Below are 16,378 nucleotides of genomic sequence, written 5' to 3' on the forward strand. Positions count from 1 at the left end.
ATTTTCGTTTGAAACGCGAAAAGAATTTTATATATATAGATTTAGGGGTGATTGAAATTTATACAGCTTTGCAATTCAATATCTATATCTTCTGAACAGTATATTGTAAAGCTATAGTAAAAATGTGAGATTTCTATTTTTGTTAAATATTGATCTTACAGGCCTGGTATTTGGCCATAATATTGGTTAACCGTTGACAGATTATCAAGAAGATTTATGTTAAAATTATTGTTAATAACCTTACCCAGCTGTTTCTTTTTACAGTTTGATAGGTTTGATTAGAAGTGTCTATAGATACCCTTAAAGATTGTTCAGAAACACCCTATTTTACATAATTTGAAAATATAAAAAATATTTATAAAGTTAATGAAGAAAATGCTTATGGTACAGTTACTGATTATTTGTTATGATATCCATTTTTTGTGTTTTCAATTTCTTTAGTCCTTTTAGCAGAAATAGTCTTTTTTTCGTGGAAGTTTTCTTTTCCTACCTATTTATAGACACACATCTTCTTATATAATACGCTACTGTGGCTGTTTGTTTGTCTGTCCAAGATTTTAAATCACCTGTATCTCGCAAACCGTTTGACGTATTGACCTGAAATTTGGTACACATATACTACATGACGTATACTATCCGCTTTCGGGGTGATGATTGACCTCCAAGGTTATTTCTCTTTTTATTTTATTTTATTGTAGAATCAAGTCTCGGCAGCGGCCAGCAGGGTGGCTGAGCAGCGCATGCATATGGGCACCGTTCTCATCCCTACCTGTTCATATCTTAGGTCTTCAATCTGCCTCAAGAATGATTTAAATGCCAGCTTAAGTGAAAAATTAAGGAAAACATACTAAGTAATTGCAACACAAACACTGACTTAATCACTTTTAACACAAAAAGATGCCGACGATAGAAGAGAAGGTGCAGGCCGCTAGGGTGGAGAACAGAAGAGCTGCTCAGGAAGCAGCAAGCACATCAACCTCTGAGCAAACGAATGCTAAACGTACAGAGAAAGAGTCTGAAAACTATGAAGGCTCAAGTCAAGTGTATTCACTGCATGTTATTGTGCAGTGCGCCATTACTGGTAGGTATATAATACCATTGCAATTATAATCCACAAAAGCCAATCAAAGCAAATGTCTTTTTATAGGTATTTTTATAGTTCCAAATCAAACATAAAAAATGGCCTATATGTTTCTACAGCTGGAGCACCTGCTGTAGAAACCTGGCTATACAATGATCTGAGGGCTAAACTTGCACCTCTTTTAGTTCACTGTTGAGCACCTTACTTACTATGTCATGGAAGAACACATGTACATAGAAATAATGCAATGCAGTGAGATGTAGTCATGTTGTTTACCTTCTCTGTTTATGCTCAGTGTGTATATACAAGAAAAGTTGTTGCATTGACATACAGCAGACAGACAAACAGCTAGGTGTAAAACAATTGTACACACATAAACAACTATAATATTTTTGTGTTCGATAAAATCTCGCCTTTTGCTCTGTTATACAACAGGTATGGAGCATATACACTGATTTAAAAAAAAAATTAACAGAACATTACACAGCAATGCAATATTTGAATATAGAAGAACATATTTATATAAAATATCTAACAGATTTATAAACCTAGTCCATAATGTAATATAAATCAATAAAAGGAGATCCAGCTGTTACAAGCTCTATTAAAGGTGAGTAAAGGAAATTCAAAGCTCTAACTTCTAGTGTTCCTGGTAAAAATCAAGGCAGGTCCACAGTTTTTCTTTAGAATAAGCAAAGTCAATGCCTAGCTGACCTGCACAAAATATTCACACTCCTTCTCTCACGTCCTCTCTTCTCCTTTCCTCTAAAGCATTCTAGAGTATTCCTGGAGATCATAGATACACTCAAGTATAACAAATGGTGAACAATGTCACTATTGATGATAAAGACGCTCGGCCAGTCTTCACATCTGATTCCATGGCCAGGAGTAACAGTCTGGTCAACATAGCAGTAGCATCAAATTCAGAGAAAAAAGAAGTACATGTTGTAAATATCACAGTCAGAGGAGGGAAATGAGACGACTCATAGAGCAGCTTTAGACTACCAATTATCTCCACTCAAACTACACATCTTTATAGATTTAGGTAGAAATTTGGTGCTGCAAATATGGTAATTGAGTTTTTAGACTAAATTTGTTGAAAGTGATTTTAAGGGTCAAATTATCCAAAATGATAATTTTGTGAATAAAATCATAACCAGGAGAAGTAAAAAAAAAACAAAAACACATGTTTTAGATAGTTTTGTACTGTGTGTTTTAAATGATATGCTAGTCTACTCTATATACAGTCATATGAAAAAGTTTGGGAACCCCTCTTAATTCTTTGGATTTTGTTTATCATTGGCTGAGCTTTCAAAGTAGCAACTTCCTTTTAATATATGACATGCCTTATGGAAACAGTAGTATTTCAGCAGTGACATTAAATTTATTGGATTAACAGAAAATATGCAATATGCATCATAACATAATTAGACAGGTGCATAAATTTGGGCACCCCAACAGAGATATTACATCAATACTTAGTTGAGCCTCATTTTGCAAATATAACAGCCTCTAGATGCCTCCTATAGCCTTTGATGAGTGTCTGGATTCTGGATGGAGGTATTTTTGACCATTCTTCCATACAAAATCTCTCCAGTTTAGTTCAATTTGATGGCTGCCGAGCATGGACAGCCTGCTTCAAATCATCCCATAGATTTTCGATGATATTCAAGTCAGCGGACTGTGTGAGCCATTCCAGAACATTGTACTTCTCCCTCTGCATGAATGCCTTTGATTTCGAACTGTGTTTTGGGTCATTGTCTTGTTGGAATATCCAACCCCTGCGTAACTTCAACTTTGTGACTGATGCTTGAACATTATCCTGAAGAATTTGTTGATATTGGATTGAATTCATCCGACCCTTGACTTTAACAAGGGCCCCAGTCCCTGAACTAGCCACACAGCCCCACAGCATGATGGAACCTCCACCAAATTTGACAGTAGGTAGCAGGTGTTTTTCTTGGACTGCGGTGTTCTTCTTCCGCCATGCAAAACGCTTTTTGTTATGACCAAATAACTCAATTTTTGTCTCATCAGTCCAAAGCACTTTGTTCCAAAATGAATCTGGCTTGTCTAAATGAGCATTTACATATAACAAGCGACTCTGTTTGTGGCGTGAGTGCAGAAAGGGCTTCTTTCTCATCACCCTGCCATATAGATGTTCTTTGTGCAAAGTGCGCTGAATTGTAGAACGATATACAGATACACCATCTGTAGCAAAATATTCTTTCAGGTCTTTGGAGGTGATCTGTGGGTTGTCTGTAACCATTCTCACAATCCTGTGCATATTCCGCTCCTGTATTTTTCTTGGCCTGCCAGACATGGGTTTAACAGCAACTGTGCCTATGGCCTTCCATTTCCTGATTACATTCCTTACCGTTGAAACTGACTGACTTAACCTCTGAGATAGCTTTTTGTAGCCTTCCCCTAAACCATGATACTGAACAATCTTTGTTTTCAGATCTTTTGAGGGTTGCTTTGAGGATCCCATGCTGTCACTCTTCAGAGGAGAGTCAAAGGGAAGCACAACTTTTAATTGACCACCTTAAATACCTTTTCTCATGATTGGACACACCTGTCTATAAAGTTCAAGGTTTAACGAGCTAATCCAACCAATCTGGTGTTGCAAGTAATCAGTATTGAGCAGTTACATGCATTCAAATCAGCAAAATTACAAGGGTACCCACATTTTTGCAAAACCAGTTTTTCACATTTGATTTAATTTTATACGACTAAATACTGCTTCACTAAAAATCTTTGTTCGGAAAACACCCCAGTACTCAGATGTTCCTAGGAAATGAAAGACATACTTCTGTTATCTCTTTTGTTGAAAGTAGAGTAAATTATTATGCAGGCTGAGAGGGGTTCCCAAACTTTTTCATTTGACTGTATATAAAATCCATGCATAAAAGTGCAACGATTTTGTGCAATGATTTTATGTGATGTTTTTATGTCACTTTTTTGTCACGCTTTAAATTGGGCTTATTTTAAAACCTACATATATAAATTATTGGTATCATTCTTTTCAGAATTTGTCGAACTTTAATGTGTTATTGTTAGATTTTCAGATTCTTTTTCCATTTTTAAATTATAAGCTAAAAAATATCAAGAACTCATGTCCCGCGAGAAAGATTTAACCACACCTGGGGCCAGAAATAAAAGACAAAGAGTAGATGACAAAGACAGCTGCTGTACAAGTTTTAAATGCAGATCACACGGCACGGCAACAGCAGCAAGCCAGCAGCTGATCGAGCAAAGAGGAGGTAAAAAAAACTGTATTTGTTTCCCATTGTGTCACTGTTTAAGATGGAGTTTTGGAGGAATGACCGCGTCTCCTTGGGGTGTGTTCATCCCCGCTCTTCACAACACGAGCGGCAGAGACGCGAAACCCCCTAGTTTCAAATATAAAACTTAAATTGCATGCTGATTCACTAAAACAAATGATTTCAACTGAGTTAAAGAGTGACAGAGTGTTGTAGTGTCAGCATCATTCCCTCCAATAACTAATCTCTCTTTATTTCTGTATTCAGAGACAAATAGACAAATTTTTGCAGCAACAAACCCTCTATGTTTATACATGTGATCAACCGCATTCTGCTGAAGATAATGTGTACTATTAGCTCTTGTGTCACAAAATCACATTAAACAATTACATAAAATTGGAAGAGAAAGCAGGAGTATTTTGTTATATTTTATTATATATTTTATTATATTTGCTTATATATTTGTTATATATATAGCCCAATTTTATGGACAATATGATCTGATCCTCTCTCCATAGTTATTCTCAGGGAAGGAAAACAGCCATAATAACTTTTTAATTTTTGGGCAACTATTTCATTAACATTTTCTTATGTTTAATTTTAATGAAAATAACTAAAGAAAATATTATTGTAATCATCATCAGGCTGTATTGTCTCTCTGTGAGGTGGTCAGCCTCCCTGGTCAGTTGTTACTAGTTACAAGTCATTCCTGATGTTATATGACCATTTCAATTTCTGCCTTTCTATCTTCTTTTGCGTGGCTCCCATTTTAAAAATTGCATTTATATCGTCTTTACTTTAACCATATGAATAGTTATTAATGATGTTGATTTTTCCGAGGCTTGCTTTCATGTCTTTACTCCTTTTCCTCTCTCACCCCAACAACCTAGCTTGGCAATATAATTTCAGTCCTCTCCAAGACATGTCTTTCCTGCTTTCTCATTCCCAATGCTTCTAAGCCTTATAGCAGTACTGGTCTTATTATACACTTGTATAGTTTAGTTTTTAGGTACTGAGGTATCTTTTAGACACAAATTATTGGGGTGATTTCTTTACAGCTTTCCTTTGCCACTTTAATTCTTCACTTTACCCTATACCATTTCCTTCCATCATAGAACCAAGGTGTCTAAAGAGAGTGATTTGCTCCAGAGGTGTTGTGGAGTCCATGCCTCAATGGATCAGAACTGCTTTGATGGCACAAGAGGGACCTACACAATATTATGATTGTGGTTTTAATGTTGTTGCTGATTGGTGTATGTGATTGGTAATTTAACTCCAAACACAGGTTCTGCTGTTGGCAGGGGATTTTTGTCATTTTTGATGTTTGGTAATTCATCAATATATTCTTTTATGTACTGTTTAACATCCTCACTATTAATCAGGACTTTCCCATCCTTATCTTTTGCCTCTTTCATATCTTGTTTCTTTGGTCAGTTCATTTTGTGATCTTTTCTTTCCCATACCATTCTGTTGATTTCTTCAACTGCATCATTCACTTACACTTTAAGCTTGCAAAGTTCTATATTAGTTCTTTTTGAGCATAGTATTTCTTCTGAATCTTGGTTCTTTTCCAACTGGCACTTATTACTACTAGACTGTGTTAGTTAATTGCTGGTTCACTTGGTATTACTTGGTGGCTCTGAGCCCAGGGATCTGCACTGGCAATCGGAAGGTTGCCAGTTTGAATCCCATGAATGCCAGAAGTGACTCTATTCCGTTGGGCCCTTGATTAAGGTCTTTAACCTGTAATTGCTTTGTCGTGGATATGACATTAATCTGCATCCAGCCCTGCAAGCATGTTCTCTAACTTACAGAGAAACCTTGGTGGCTGGTGGCAGGTTCGGCAGTCCAGCCACCATAAAAAAACTCACGCTGTTCCAGTGTCCAGTGTGGTGCTGAGGTGTCACCTGCTGCACTCGGGTCCCAATCCAGGTGGTTCAGCGTTTGGTGGGTGCAGCAACACGCTATTAGCTCATGCTCCCAACCCTCTCTTGGTGTTACTGTGAAAGGAATTTCTTATCTTTTTTGTCACACTAGTATTTTATCAATCTAATTTCTATACAGATGATATGATTTATGCTCATGTTTCTTTTTAAAATAAGTGCTATCAAAAGATTTAGATTCTGAGAAGATATGAACATATCACCTTCCCATTTGTTTGACTGATAAATTGTTGATTTTTAAAAAAGCTAATGTAAGTTACCAGTAATGAATTTTCACAGACCACATCTCCCCATTTATTTAGTAAATCCATAGTCAGTTGTGAAACCTAACACAGGGTCACGGGGGTCTGCTGGAGCCAATACCAGCCAACACAGGGCACAAGGCAGGAACAAACCCCGGGCAGGGCGCCAGCCCACCGCAGGGCACACACACACCAAGCACACACCCACACACCAAGCACACACTAGGGACAATTTAGGATCACCAGTGCGCCTAACCTGCATGTCTTTGGACTGTGGGAGGGAAACCGGAGCACCCGGAGGAAAACCCACGCAGACATGGGGAGAACATGCAAACTCCACGCAGAGAGGACCTGGAAAGCGAACCCAGGTCTCCTTACTGCGAGGTAGCAGCACTACCACTGCGCCACCGTGCTACCAGTTGTGAAAATGTGCCCATTTTAAATAGATTAGCCACAAAGGGTTGATACTATACAGAGAAGACCTAAGAAGGTTCTTCTGCAACCTGGAAAAAATGATTTTTTAAAATGGTTTTAATGGTAAAGTTTACCAGAGAAAAAAGGTGATGTAAAATGATCTATCTATCTATCTATCTATCTATCTATCTATCTATCTATCTATCTATCTATCTATCTATCTATCTATCTATCTATCTATCTATCTATCTATCTATCTATCTATCTATCTATCTATAACAAGATGCTGCTTTATAGAAGAAAGGTGTGCAGTCCAGTTGTTGGTTCCTGCCAGTGTGTAGAAGAATACTAGGCCCAGAGGTTGCCACAGGAAATTGTAGCCTGGAGCCAACTGGCCTTATAGGGCAGCTTCTGACCCAAGAAGTGACTCTGGGGAATACCTTACAACTGAATGTCAGAAATGACTCTAAACAGCTTCTTTAATAGTATTCAAAAATTTAGACTAGTTGCAGAAATAGCATGACGGTAGCAGGAAAGAAGTATGGCCAGAGAACAGAAGAGAGAATGTGTGTTAAGAACGATTATTGATAAGTGTTTTGTGTAGGCAAATGAATGAGCCATTGTGTTTGATTAGATTTGGACTTTTCCTGCCTGGCAATCACTAATTTATCAAATCATCCATCACAGTATTTAAAAAGCTTGAAATATAGTGTGTATACTCAATGGATTTCAGTTGTCTTTAATCCTGAAATATTATAATACCCATAATATATATATTTTGCCAATGTTATTATAGTATCAATTAAAGCAGAAGGTGAAAATACCTAAGGAACTATTAATCTTAAATAAGCCTTCCTATTGTCTGATTCTTTTAGGATGGGCGTGGTTTTGGAATCGGCGAGCTGGTTTGGGGAAAGCTACGGGGATTCTCCTGGTGGCCGGGACGCATTGTTTCCTGGGGGATGACCGGAAGAAGCCGGGCTGCTGAGGGAACCAGATGGGTCATGTGGTTTGGCGATGGCAAATTTTCTGTGGTTGGTATTTATACCTTTACAAGTTAAATATTTTGTTTAATTAAGTAAATGTTCTTTAAAAAGGGCATTACAGCAACAATGAGTATATCTAGGTTTCACCACTGCAAAATTCATATCCAACAGTTTGTCTAAATTCTTCTGAGTAACATGATTTGCTTAACATTTTTCTAATTTTTATTGTATCAAAAGACATAGTTTAGCATAAAAATGACTGAAGTCACTAAACATGCTTTTCAAATATTAATTGTAGAATTATTTAATGACTATAAAAGCATTTACAAAGTAATCTGGACAGAAATAAGAAAAATTTAAATGACTCTTGAATTATCTACACCTCTGCAGAAGAAGTTAAACATACTACATTATGAATGCATTACTGACATCAGCGAGACACAGATTATTTCTTAACAAAAAGGGGAATCATGTTTTACAGTAAATCACTCATAATATCTGTGAAAGGGGGCTTAATGTTTCACTTATTGATAGTGGGGACAAATATCTATCTATCTATCTATCTATCTATCTATCTATCTATCTATCTATCTATCTATCTATCTATCTATCTATCTATCTATCTATCTATCTATCTATCTATCTATCTATCTGTCTATCTATCTGTGTTGTATACATTTTCTGTTGTTTGTATTACATTGTTGTCACTACCCTTGGCTGAGCTGCTTTCACTGAGTAACTGGTATATTTGAACTTTTTTATATGTTACTGAATTCTCTGCTATTGTATAATAGCAGTCATTAGGGTTCCCATTTATATTTTTCACCCACATTAACACTGCTGACACACTGGACAACTCTACCGATCTAACAGCACCCAGTCATTCAGATACAGTAATCCCTCCTCCATCGCGGGGTTTGTGTTCCAGAACCCTCCGCGAAAGGTGAAAATCCGCGAAGTAGAAACCATATGTTTATATGGTTATTTTTATATTGTCATGCTTGGGTCACAGATTTGCACAGAAACACAGGAAGTTGTAGAGAGACAGGAACTTTATTCAAACACTGCAAACAAACATTTGTCTCTTTTTCAAAAGTTTAAACTGTGCTCCATGACAAGACAGAGATGACAGTTCTGTCTCACAATTAAAAGAATGCAAACATATCTTCCTCTTCAAAGGAGTGCGCGTCAGGAGCACAGAATGTCAGAGAGAGAGAGAAAAGCAAACAAATCAATAGGGCTGTTTGGCTTTTAAGTATGCGAAGCACCGCGGCACAAAGCAGTTGAAGGCAGCAGCTCACACCCCCTCCGTCAGGAGCAGAGAAAGAGAGAGAGAGACAGAGAAAAACAAACAATCAAAAATCAATACGTGCCCTTCGAGCTTTTAAGTATGCGAAGCACCGTGCAGCATGTCGCTTCACGAAGCAGCTGCACAGAAGGGAGCAACGTGAAGATAATCTTTCAGCATTTTTAGACGAGCGTCCGTATCGTCTAGGTGTGCGAACAGCCCCCCTGCTCAATACCCCTACGTCAAGATCAGAGAATGTCAGCGCAAGAGAGAGAGAGAGAAAAGTAAGTTGGGTAGCTTCTCAGCCATCTGCCAGTAGCGTCCCTTGTATGAAATCAACTGGGCAAACCAACTGAGGAATCATGTACCAGAAATTAAAAGACCCATTGTCCGCAGAAATCCGCAAACCAGCAAAAAATCTGCGATATATATTTAAATATGCTTACATATAAAATCCGCGATAGAGTGAAGCCGCGAAAGGCGAAGCGCGGTATAGCGAGGGATTACTGTAATATATTTTTACATTTGTAGTGCACTGTAGACAATGTGCTACACACATTAAAAAAATATCCAGAACACCTCACAGAACATAAACCTCAAAGCTCAAGTGTTAACTAACAGGTGTGCACTATAATTCACAAAGACTTAATTCAAAAAAAAAATATTTTCTAACTGGAAGTGCTTTGTTCCTCATTGTTTTTTTTAAGATACTGCAGTTTCTTTCTCAATATGTTGTATTGGCCTGGTGTGAGTGAGCATGAGTTTGTGTTCATGAGTCATGTGATAGAAACCTTCCCCCAGGTGGCTTTCTGTTTTGTATCTGATAGATATGCACCTAATCACCTATGTACCCTAATCTGTTTGATCTTGTGTCATTACCTTTGTGTTATAAAATGGAAAAGTTTATATATGAAAACAACAAATTTGTAATTACATGAATCTATATTATTAGGTTTATGTATTCACTAAGTCACTGTAATGATCTTTGTTCCTTTCGTAGGTCTGTGTTGAGAAATTAATGCCTTTGAGTTCATTTTCCAATGCATTTCACCAGCCAACGTATAACAAGCAACCCATGTACAAAAAAGCAATTTACGAGGTGCTCCAGGTGGGTCACACATCCCCTTAATTTTCCATCTACCAATGGTAGGTTTATTTGTCAATAAAGGAATTAATCTATTGCTGAAAATGATTATAGAATTTATTTTTTTAATATTGTACATTTATTTAAGTATATTAATACACAGAATTAAAAGTTGTTAAATAAATCCTTGGTGTGTTTACCTTTTATGCCTTGCATAACTATATGTGCAGGTTTTTTTACTTTAATTTCCTAATAATGCAGCTCCATCAACAAACACGTATTAAATGCCACAAAATGAAAATTAATATTTTATATGCAATTTTTATCCATTCATTCATACATTCATTTAATTTTTCAATGTCATGTTATAATAAATCTAGATTTCTATTCTTCCTTATCCTTAGCCTACATTTTTGTTACATTACACATTTGAAATAAGGTTTTGTATTAGCCTGCTTTTTCGCTATTTTACATGCAGCAAAGTGAGATAATCACCTGAACATAAAAAGTCACAGCTGTCAGCTGGCCTTATACTGTACTTCTCAGATTTTATGTTGTAACAAATGTCCCTTAATGTAGTACTAACTGATTAAGCATAACTTAGGACAGTAAGCTGATTAGCATCTACATGCTCTTCACACATTCCCTATGGAAGAGTGGTGCTGTTATATCTTGTAATTACAAATATTTTTACTTTTTGTCCTAATACAGAGAATGAAAAAAAAAGTTATTCTCCTCATGCATTTGTATAAGTGCCATAATCAACTTTTCTCTCTGTTATCCACTCAAAGAGTTTAAAATTAAATCTGTCCTATCTAGCATTGGTGTCTAGATTATACCCAGTTGTCCTTGGAAAGCTCAACCTTGAACTGAAGCAGAGTCTGTCCAAAATATATGCTTATACCTACTCAGTGGCCACTTTATTATGTTCCATGTTTAGCACTGAGTAGGATTTACTTTTGCCTCCAGGGCAGTCTGAATTCCTTGATTTGGTTTTGAAAACAGTCCTTAGAAATGTTTGTTCAAACTGACTCAGTAGTACAGTTGATTTTTTGGGGCATATATTCATACATTGAAATCCAAATTTTACCTCATCTACTTCAAGGTTTGAGGAGTTATGCATTCAGTGATGCCCTTCTGCACACTATACCACTTCTTCCACTGTTATTTGAGTATCTATGGCCTTTATATTAATTTCATCCAGTCTACCCATTCACCTCTGACTTATTTAATTGCCAAGAGTTTTTGTCCCCAAAATAAAATTGTTTTTTTTTTGTTTATGGCACCATTCTTAGTAAACTTTAGAGGCTGTAGTGTATATGTTAATCGCAGGATGAGAGCTATTTCATCAGATGCTGAAACCACCACATCTGCTGCCAGCGATGATACTGTTATTAAAAAAACTTAAATCATGCTTCTTGTCCATTCTGATGTTTGGTTAAACAGCAACAAAAGCCCTTGACTATGCTCTTGCTATATTTATAGCAAGAAATAAAGGGAAAAAGGTAAAGTGTACCCCATTTAATAACGAACAAAGTAACAAAATATTCAAGGTTCAAATACCAAAAGAAACAACAAAATGAATGCTCTGCATCTGCTGAATGCAACTGTGGCGAATTAGGTGAGGTTTTCTGAGGGAGTGCTGTCCTCCTCAGTTACGGGTTCAAAACTGACTGATGATATTTGGTCTGCCAGATGTTATATCAGATAAATACCTGTTGTCATGTGAGGGTAAGGGGCTTCCAGGTGGCTACTGGAAGTGATGTCAAGTTTCTCTGTGCATGTCATGTTCAGTTCTGCAATTAAGGGCAAAAGAAGTTAACAACTACACCCTGGGAGGATGTCATTCTTATGTTGCTAGTTGCTCCCTATGTGCTTGTGTGAAACAATATACTATATAAATAGGCCATATACTGACAGTGTCACAGATTATGTACTGTATCTATACTGTATATATTTATATATAAAATTGAATATCTGTCTGTCTGACCAAACTGTTCAAAGTGATTTCCTATGACCCTAATAGTAAAATAGGGTAATCCCGACAACCACTCAGCATAGACAGACGAAAGTGCATTGTAGTGTGTTCTCATAAATATGTTGCTCACTTAAGGCTGGGTGCACAAAGAAATGTATTAATTTTTAAACCTAATGGCAAATGTTTTTCAGAAAGCATTGGAATTATAGCCACATTATGAAAATCTGTTGTACTTACTGCTGCACTTTGGATGACTTCAGAGAACTTCTAGTTATTCTCAGTTATTTGAGGCAGTCAACATGTTGAGAAAGTTTCTTCTCTTGCTTTTTAAGGTTGCCAGTAGCAGGGCTGGAAAAATCTTCCAATCATGTCCTGAAAATGATGAGACAGACACTTCCAAAACAGTGGATATTCAGAACAAGCAAATGATTGAGTGGGCAATGGGGGGATTCCTGCCTTCTGGACCAAAGGGGCTGGAGCCACCAGAGGGTAAGAACATACTGCTGACTCATTATTTGATTTCTGTTTTTATTGAAAGATTGATTACCAGTAGTGTGGACTAGAATTGGAAAGAAGGTAGTCTTCAATTACAATAGACAGTACATTACTGACGTTTTAAATTTAATTGGATAGAATTACCAGTGTTTAAAATGTAATTAAAAGGAACTCATTTACAAAAGTATTGTGTTGCAATCAACAATTTTCAAGTGCAAGCAGTTTTTCAACGATTCCAAAAGAATTCAAGCATTTTAATTTAAAATGACTCAATTTGAATATTTGAATAAAAAGAGAAGACAGAAATAAGCAAGTCAAGTCAAGTTTTCTATCGTGTCCACTCAGCAGAATGAAATTCTTGCTCGCATGTCTCTTTAGAACAGTTGACAAAAACACAATGCAAAAATATATCAATAAAAAATATGCATAGAATACAAGATATACAGTATGTATATCCATCCATCCATCTATCATTTCCCCTGACACATTCATCCAGGGCAGGGTCACAAGGATGCTGGAGCACATCCCCACAGGCATCATTCTCAAAGTAGGAACAACACCTATACAAGGCATAGCCCATTGCAGGGCAAACACACACACACACACTTATTAGGGCCAAATTTAGAAATGCCAGTTTATTCAACCTGTACGTCTTTTGACTTTCGGAGGAAACCAGAGCACCCACATGGGGAGAATATGCAAACTCTACACAGAACACCCGAGGTGTAAACCTCAGTCTCCTTGTTCCTACATATATAAAATCTTTGTTGTTGTGATTGACCATTCAGCAACCTTATGACCTATGTGTAGAAACCGTCCTTGCATCTACTGGTGCGATTGCCAATAGTGCCATACACAGAAGGGCATTATTACATTCTCTAGTTCCACTACAAGTTTTCCTTATAAATAGTTGTAACAGAAATATGTATTTTGGCTTTTTATACTTATTCGGTATTTTTAAGTTAAACTAGACGTGGGGATTGCACTTCTGTCTGTGTAAAGCTTAGTTCACTTAAGTGTGTAAGACAAAAAGGCAGGGATATAAATTGCTCAATATAGTTAGTTACCCTTTTATTTACATGGTTTTGTGATTTCTTTCTATTTGTGCATGCCATTTGTCTTGTTTTGTTTTGGCACATTTTCTTTATTTCTTTATTATTTTTTATTTTAAAAATCTTTTTTTTCAGCAAATAAAACAATCTTTTCAGTGGTAATATCACAATTCAAGAAAGGCTTAAATGTTATAATTGAAGTTATATTTATTTGTGCATTGCATATGCTGGGTTGTGCAGTTCTTGAAAAAAAAACTTCCCACACTCTGATTCCAAAAAATGAGACTCCTGCTTTAGTATATAGAGTAGACCCCCACGAAGTTGCGGTTCAGGGTTCACAGACTCAGTCGTTCGCGGATTTTTCCTTAGAACCTAACTATTAATTGTTAGCAGAAAGCGCAAATATCCTCCGCAATTTTTTATGGCTTTTTTCGTGGCAGTACTGTGCTGTAGAGAGAACCGGAAGCAACCGCTGAGGGAAACGTGGTTTGGGATGGTGAAAGTAGCCAATCTGAGAAACGTTATTCATTTCTCCTTGCTGCTGATTGATTGCTGACCTGTGACGCATCTCCAGGTAAGTGGGTTTACCACCACTGAGGGAAACGAGGTTTGGAATGGTGAAAGTAGCCAATCCGAGAGCGTTATTCATTTCTCCTTGCTGCTAATTGATTGCTGCACTGTGACACGACTCCAGCTGAGTGTTCTCGTGTTTTCCATTTTGTCATTGTATTCATTTTGTTATTCTTAAACGCACAAGATGTCGCTGAATCGCCCTGCACATTCTAAGGCTTCTGGCACTAAGCCTAAGCGCCAGAAGAAGTTTAAAACACTCCAGGAGAAGGTTGAACTACTGGATTTGCTCCGGGAACTAAAAAGTTATGCTGCAGTAGCGTGCCACAGTGGCATCAATGAAAGCACCGCACGCTACATAAAGAAGAACGAAGCAGAGATCTGGTGTACCGTATCTGTAAGTTTCTGTGATAGTGCCAAAAAGGTAACGACTGTAAGGAATAAAAATATCATCAGGATGAAATCTGCCTTGGCATTGTGGATCATCAAGTGCAGGAAGAAGAGCATCCCCTTGGACGGTAACATCATCCGTGTGGAAGCACGGAAATTGTACCAGCAGTTCGCTACAGGAGACAATGTAGCAACTTCCCATCTCAATGTTCCTGAAACCTACAAAGAAAAGCCAGCACGAAACCCCACTAGATGAAGACCCGTCCAAAGATACGACTCCTCCTGAAGCGCCTGAAGAAGAGGCGCTACCCGAGGAGTTTTAAATCCTCTGCATCGTACTGCACAGCTACTTCATCATCATCATCAATATTATTCATCATTGGTGAGTACCCGTACATTTTACTGTATTTTAATGAAATGAAATTATTATGTATTTACTCTACTTATAACAAAGAAAACGACCAAAGAACGCACCAAAGAAAATGCGCTTGCATGAATTACAGCACGTATAGTGGTAACATCGGTATTTTACATTCTAGCACCGCAGGAGATATAGCAGTACAGTACTGTACAGTATACAGGTTTACCTTTACATTCTGTTTTTAGGTAATGTATTAAGGTAATTTTTTAGGTATATAGTAATGTATTAAGCTGAGTTTGCAACGAAATTAAAGTGCTTTGGGGGCATACTGTATTTAGGGTTTAAACTATAAAAATAGGCATTTAAAAGGCATTTTTTAACCACATCCAAAAGTCGAGGCTTTTCACAATTTGCGGGTGCTTTAGGAACGTAACCCCCGCAAATTTTGGGGGTGTACTGTATCATCTTTCAAACCAGTTTTTATAGGAGGCATTATTATTCTGTTTCTTTGGTAACTATTTATTTCTAGTAATGTAAATGATAATACACACCCTCATGTCACCCAGTAATGAGGGTACAAGCGAATCAACCTGTGCGTTAGAAATGTGCATCAGGACTGGAATCCCATGGTACTTAATGGAAAAGTTGTGTATCTGGGACCTTTTCACACTCACGGGTAACAATTAGAAATTAGCACTGAAAAATGCAGGATGACAAATTGCCAATAATGTGCAGTAAAACTACAGTAAGAAATGTTATTTCTTTGAATATGAGCCTAAATCATTGCATTATGAAAAGTCATTTACACATTAAATATCCAATCATAATGTCATTATTTTTTTGATGGCATTTTAGAATGCCAGTTATTTCAAGAATACTGTACTGAAAAAATGGAATCGGCAGATGTGCAAAGGGCAATTGAAACTGACCACTGTCCTGCAGTAAAAAGAGTCAGACATCTGGAGGAGGCTTTGACTCAGAGGAAAAGGAACTGAATTAACAGGGCTGCAATCAGAGCCCCCTGGCCAAACCAAATTATGCTTCAGAGAGAGGCGAGATGTTCTTCTTGCTAGTGCTAAGCAATGAAAATATAGGAAATTGTGTTAAACCTGTGTGTGAAGACATTTGTCTATATTATTTTGTAGCTTTTCAGGTGTTTTAAGTACTAAATTCTGCATATTTTGTGGCTGTTAATTATCAACTCTCTTAACAACAGTCCATTTGATGTAGT

The 16,378-nt window shown here is 37.1% G+C and overlaps 1 protein-coding gene across 7 annotated transcripts in view; it reads left to right on the top strand.

Moving 5' to 3' along the window:
• The window catches only part of dnmt3ab (DNA (cytosine-5-)-methyltransferase 3 alpha b), a 601,530-nt gene that overhangs the window by 532,468 nt on the left and 52,684 nt on the right, over positions 1–16,378 (top strand). For all 7 annotated transcript variants that reach the window (XM_028796948.2, XM_051924572.1, XM_051924574.1 and 4 more), the window contains 3 exons: positions 7,819–7,977; positions 10,218–10,325; positions 12,612–12,768. In XM_028796948.2, coding sequence (XP_028652781.1) covers positions 7,819–7,977; positions 10,218–10,325; positions 12,612–12,768 — 424 coding nt within the window. The remainder of the gene's footprint in view (positions 1–7,818; positions 7,978–10,217; positions 10,326–12,611; positions 12,769–16,378) is intronic.

This window comes from Erpetoichthys calabaricus, chromosome 3 (genome assembly GCF_900747795.2).
Source record: "Erpetoichthys calabaricus chromosome 3, fErpCal1.3, whole genome shotgun sequence".
NCBI lineage: Eukaryota > Metazoa > Chordata > Cladistia > Polypteriformes > Polypteridae > Erpetoichthys > Erpetoichthys calabaricus.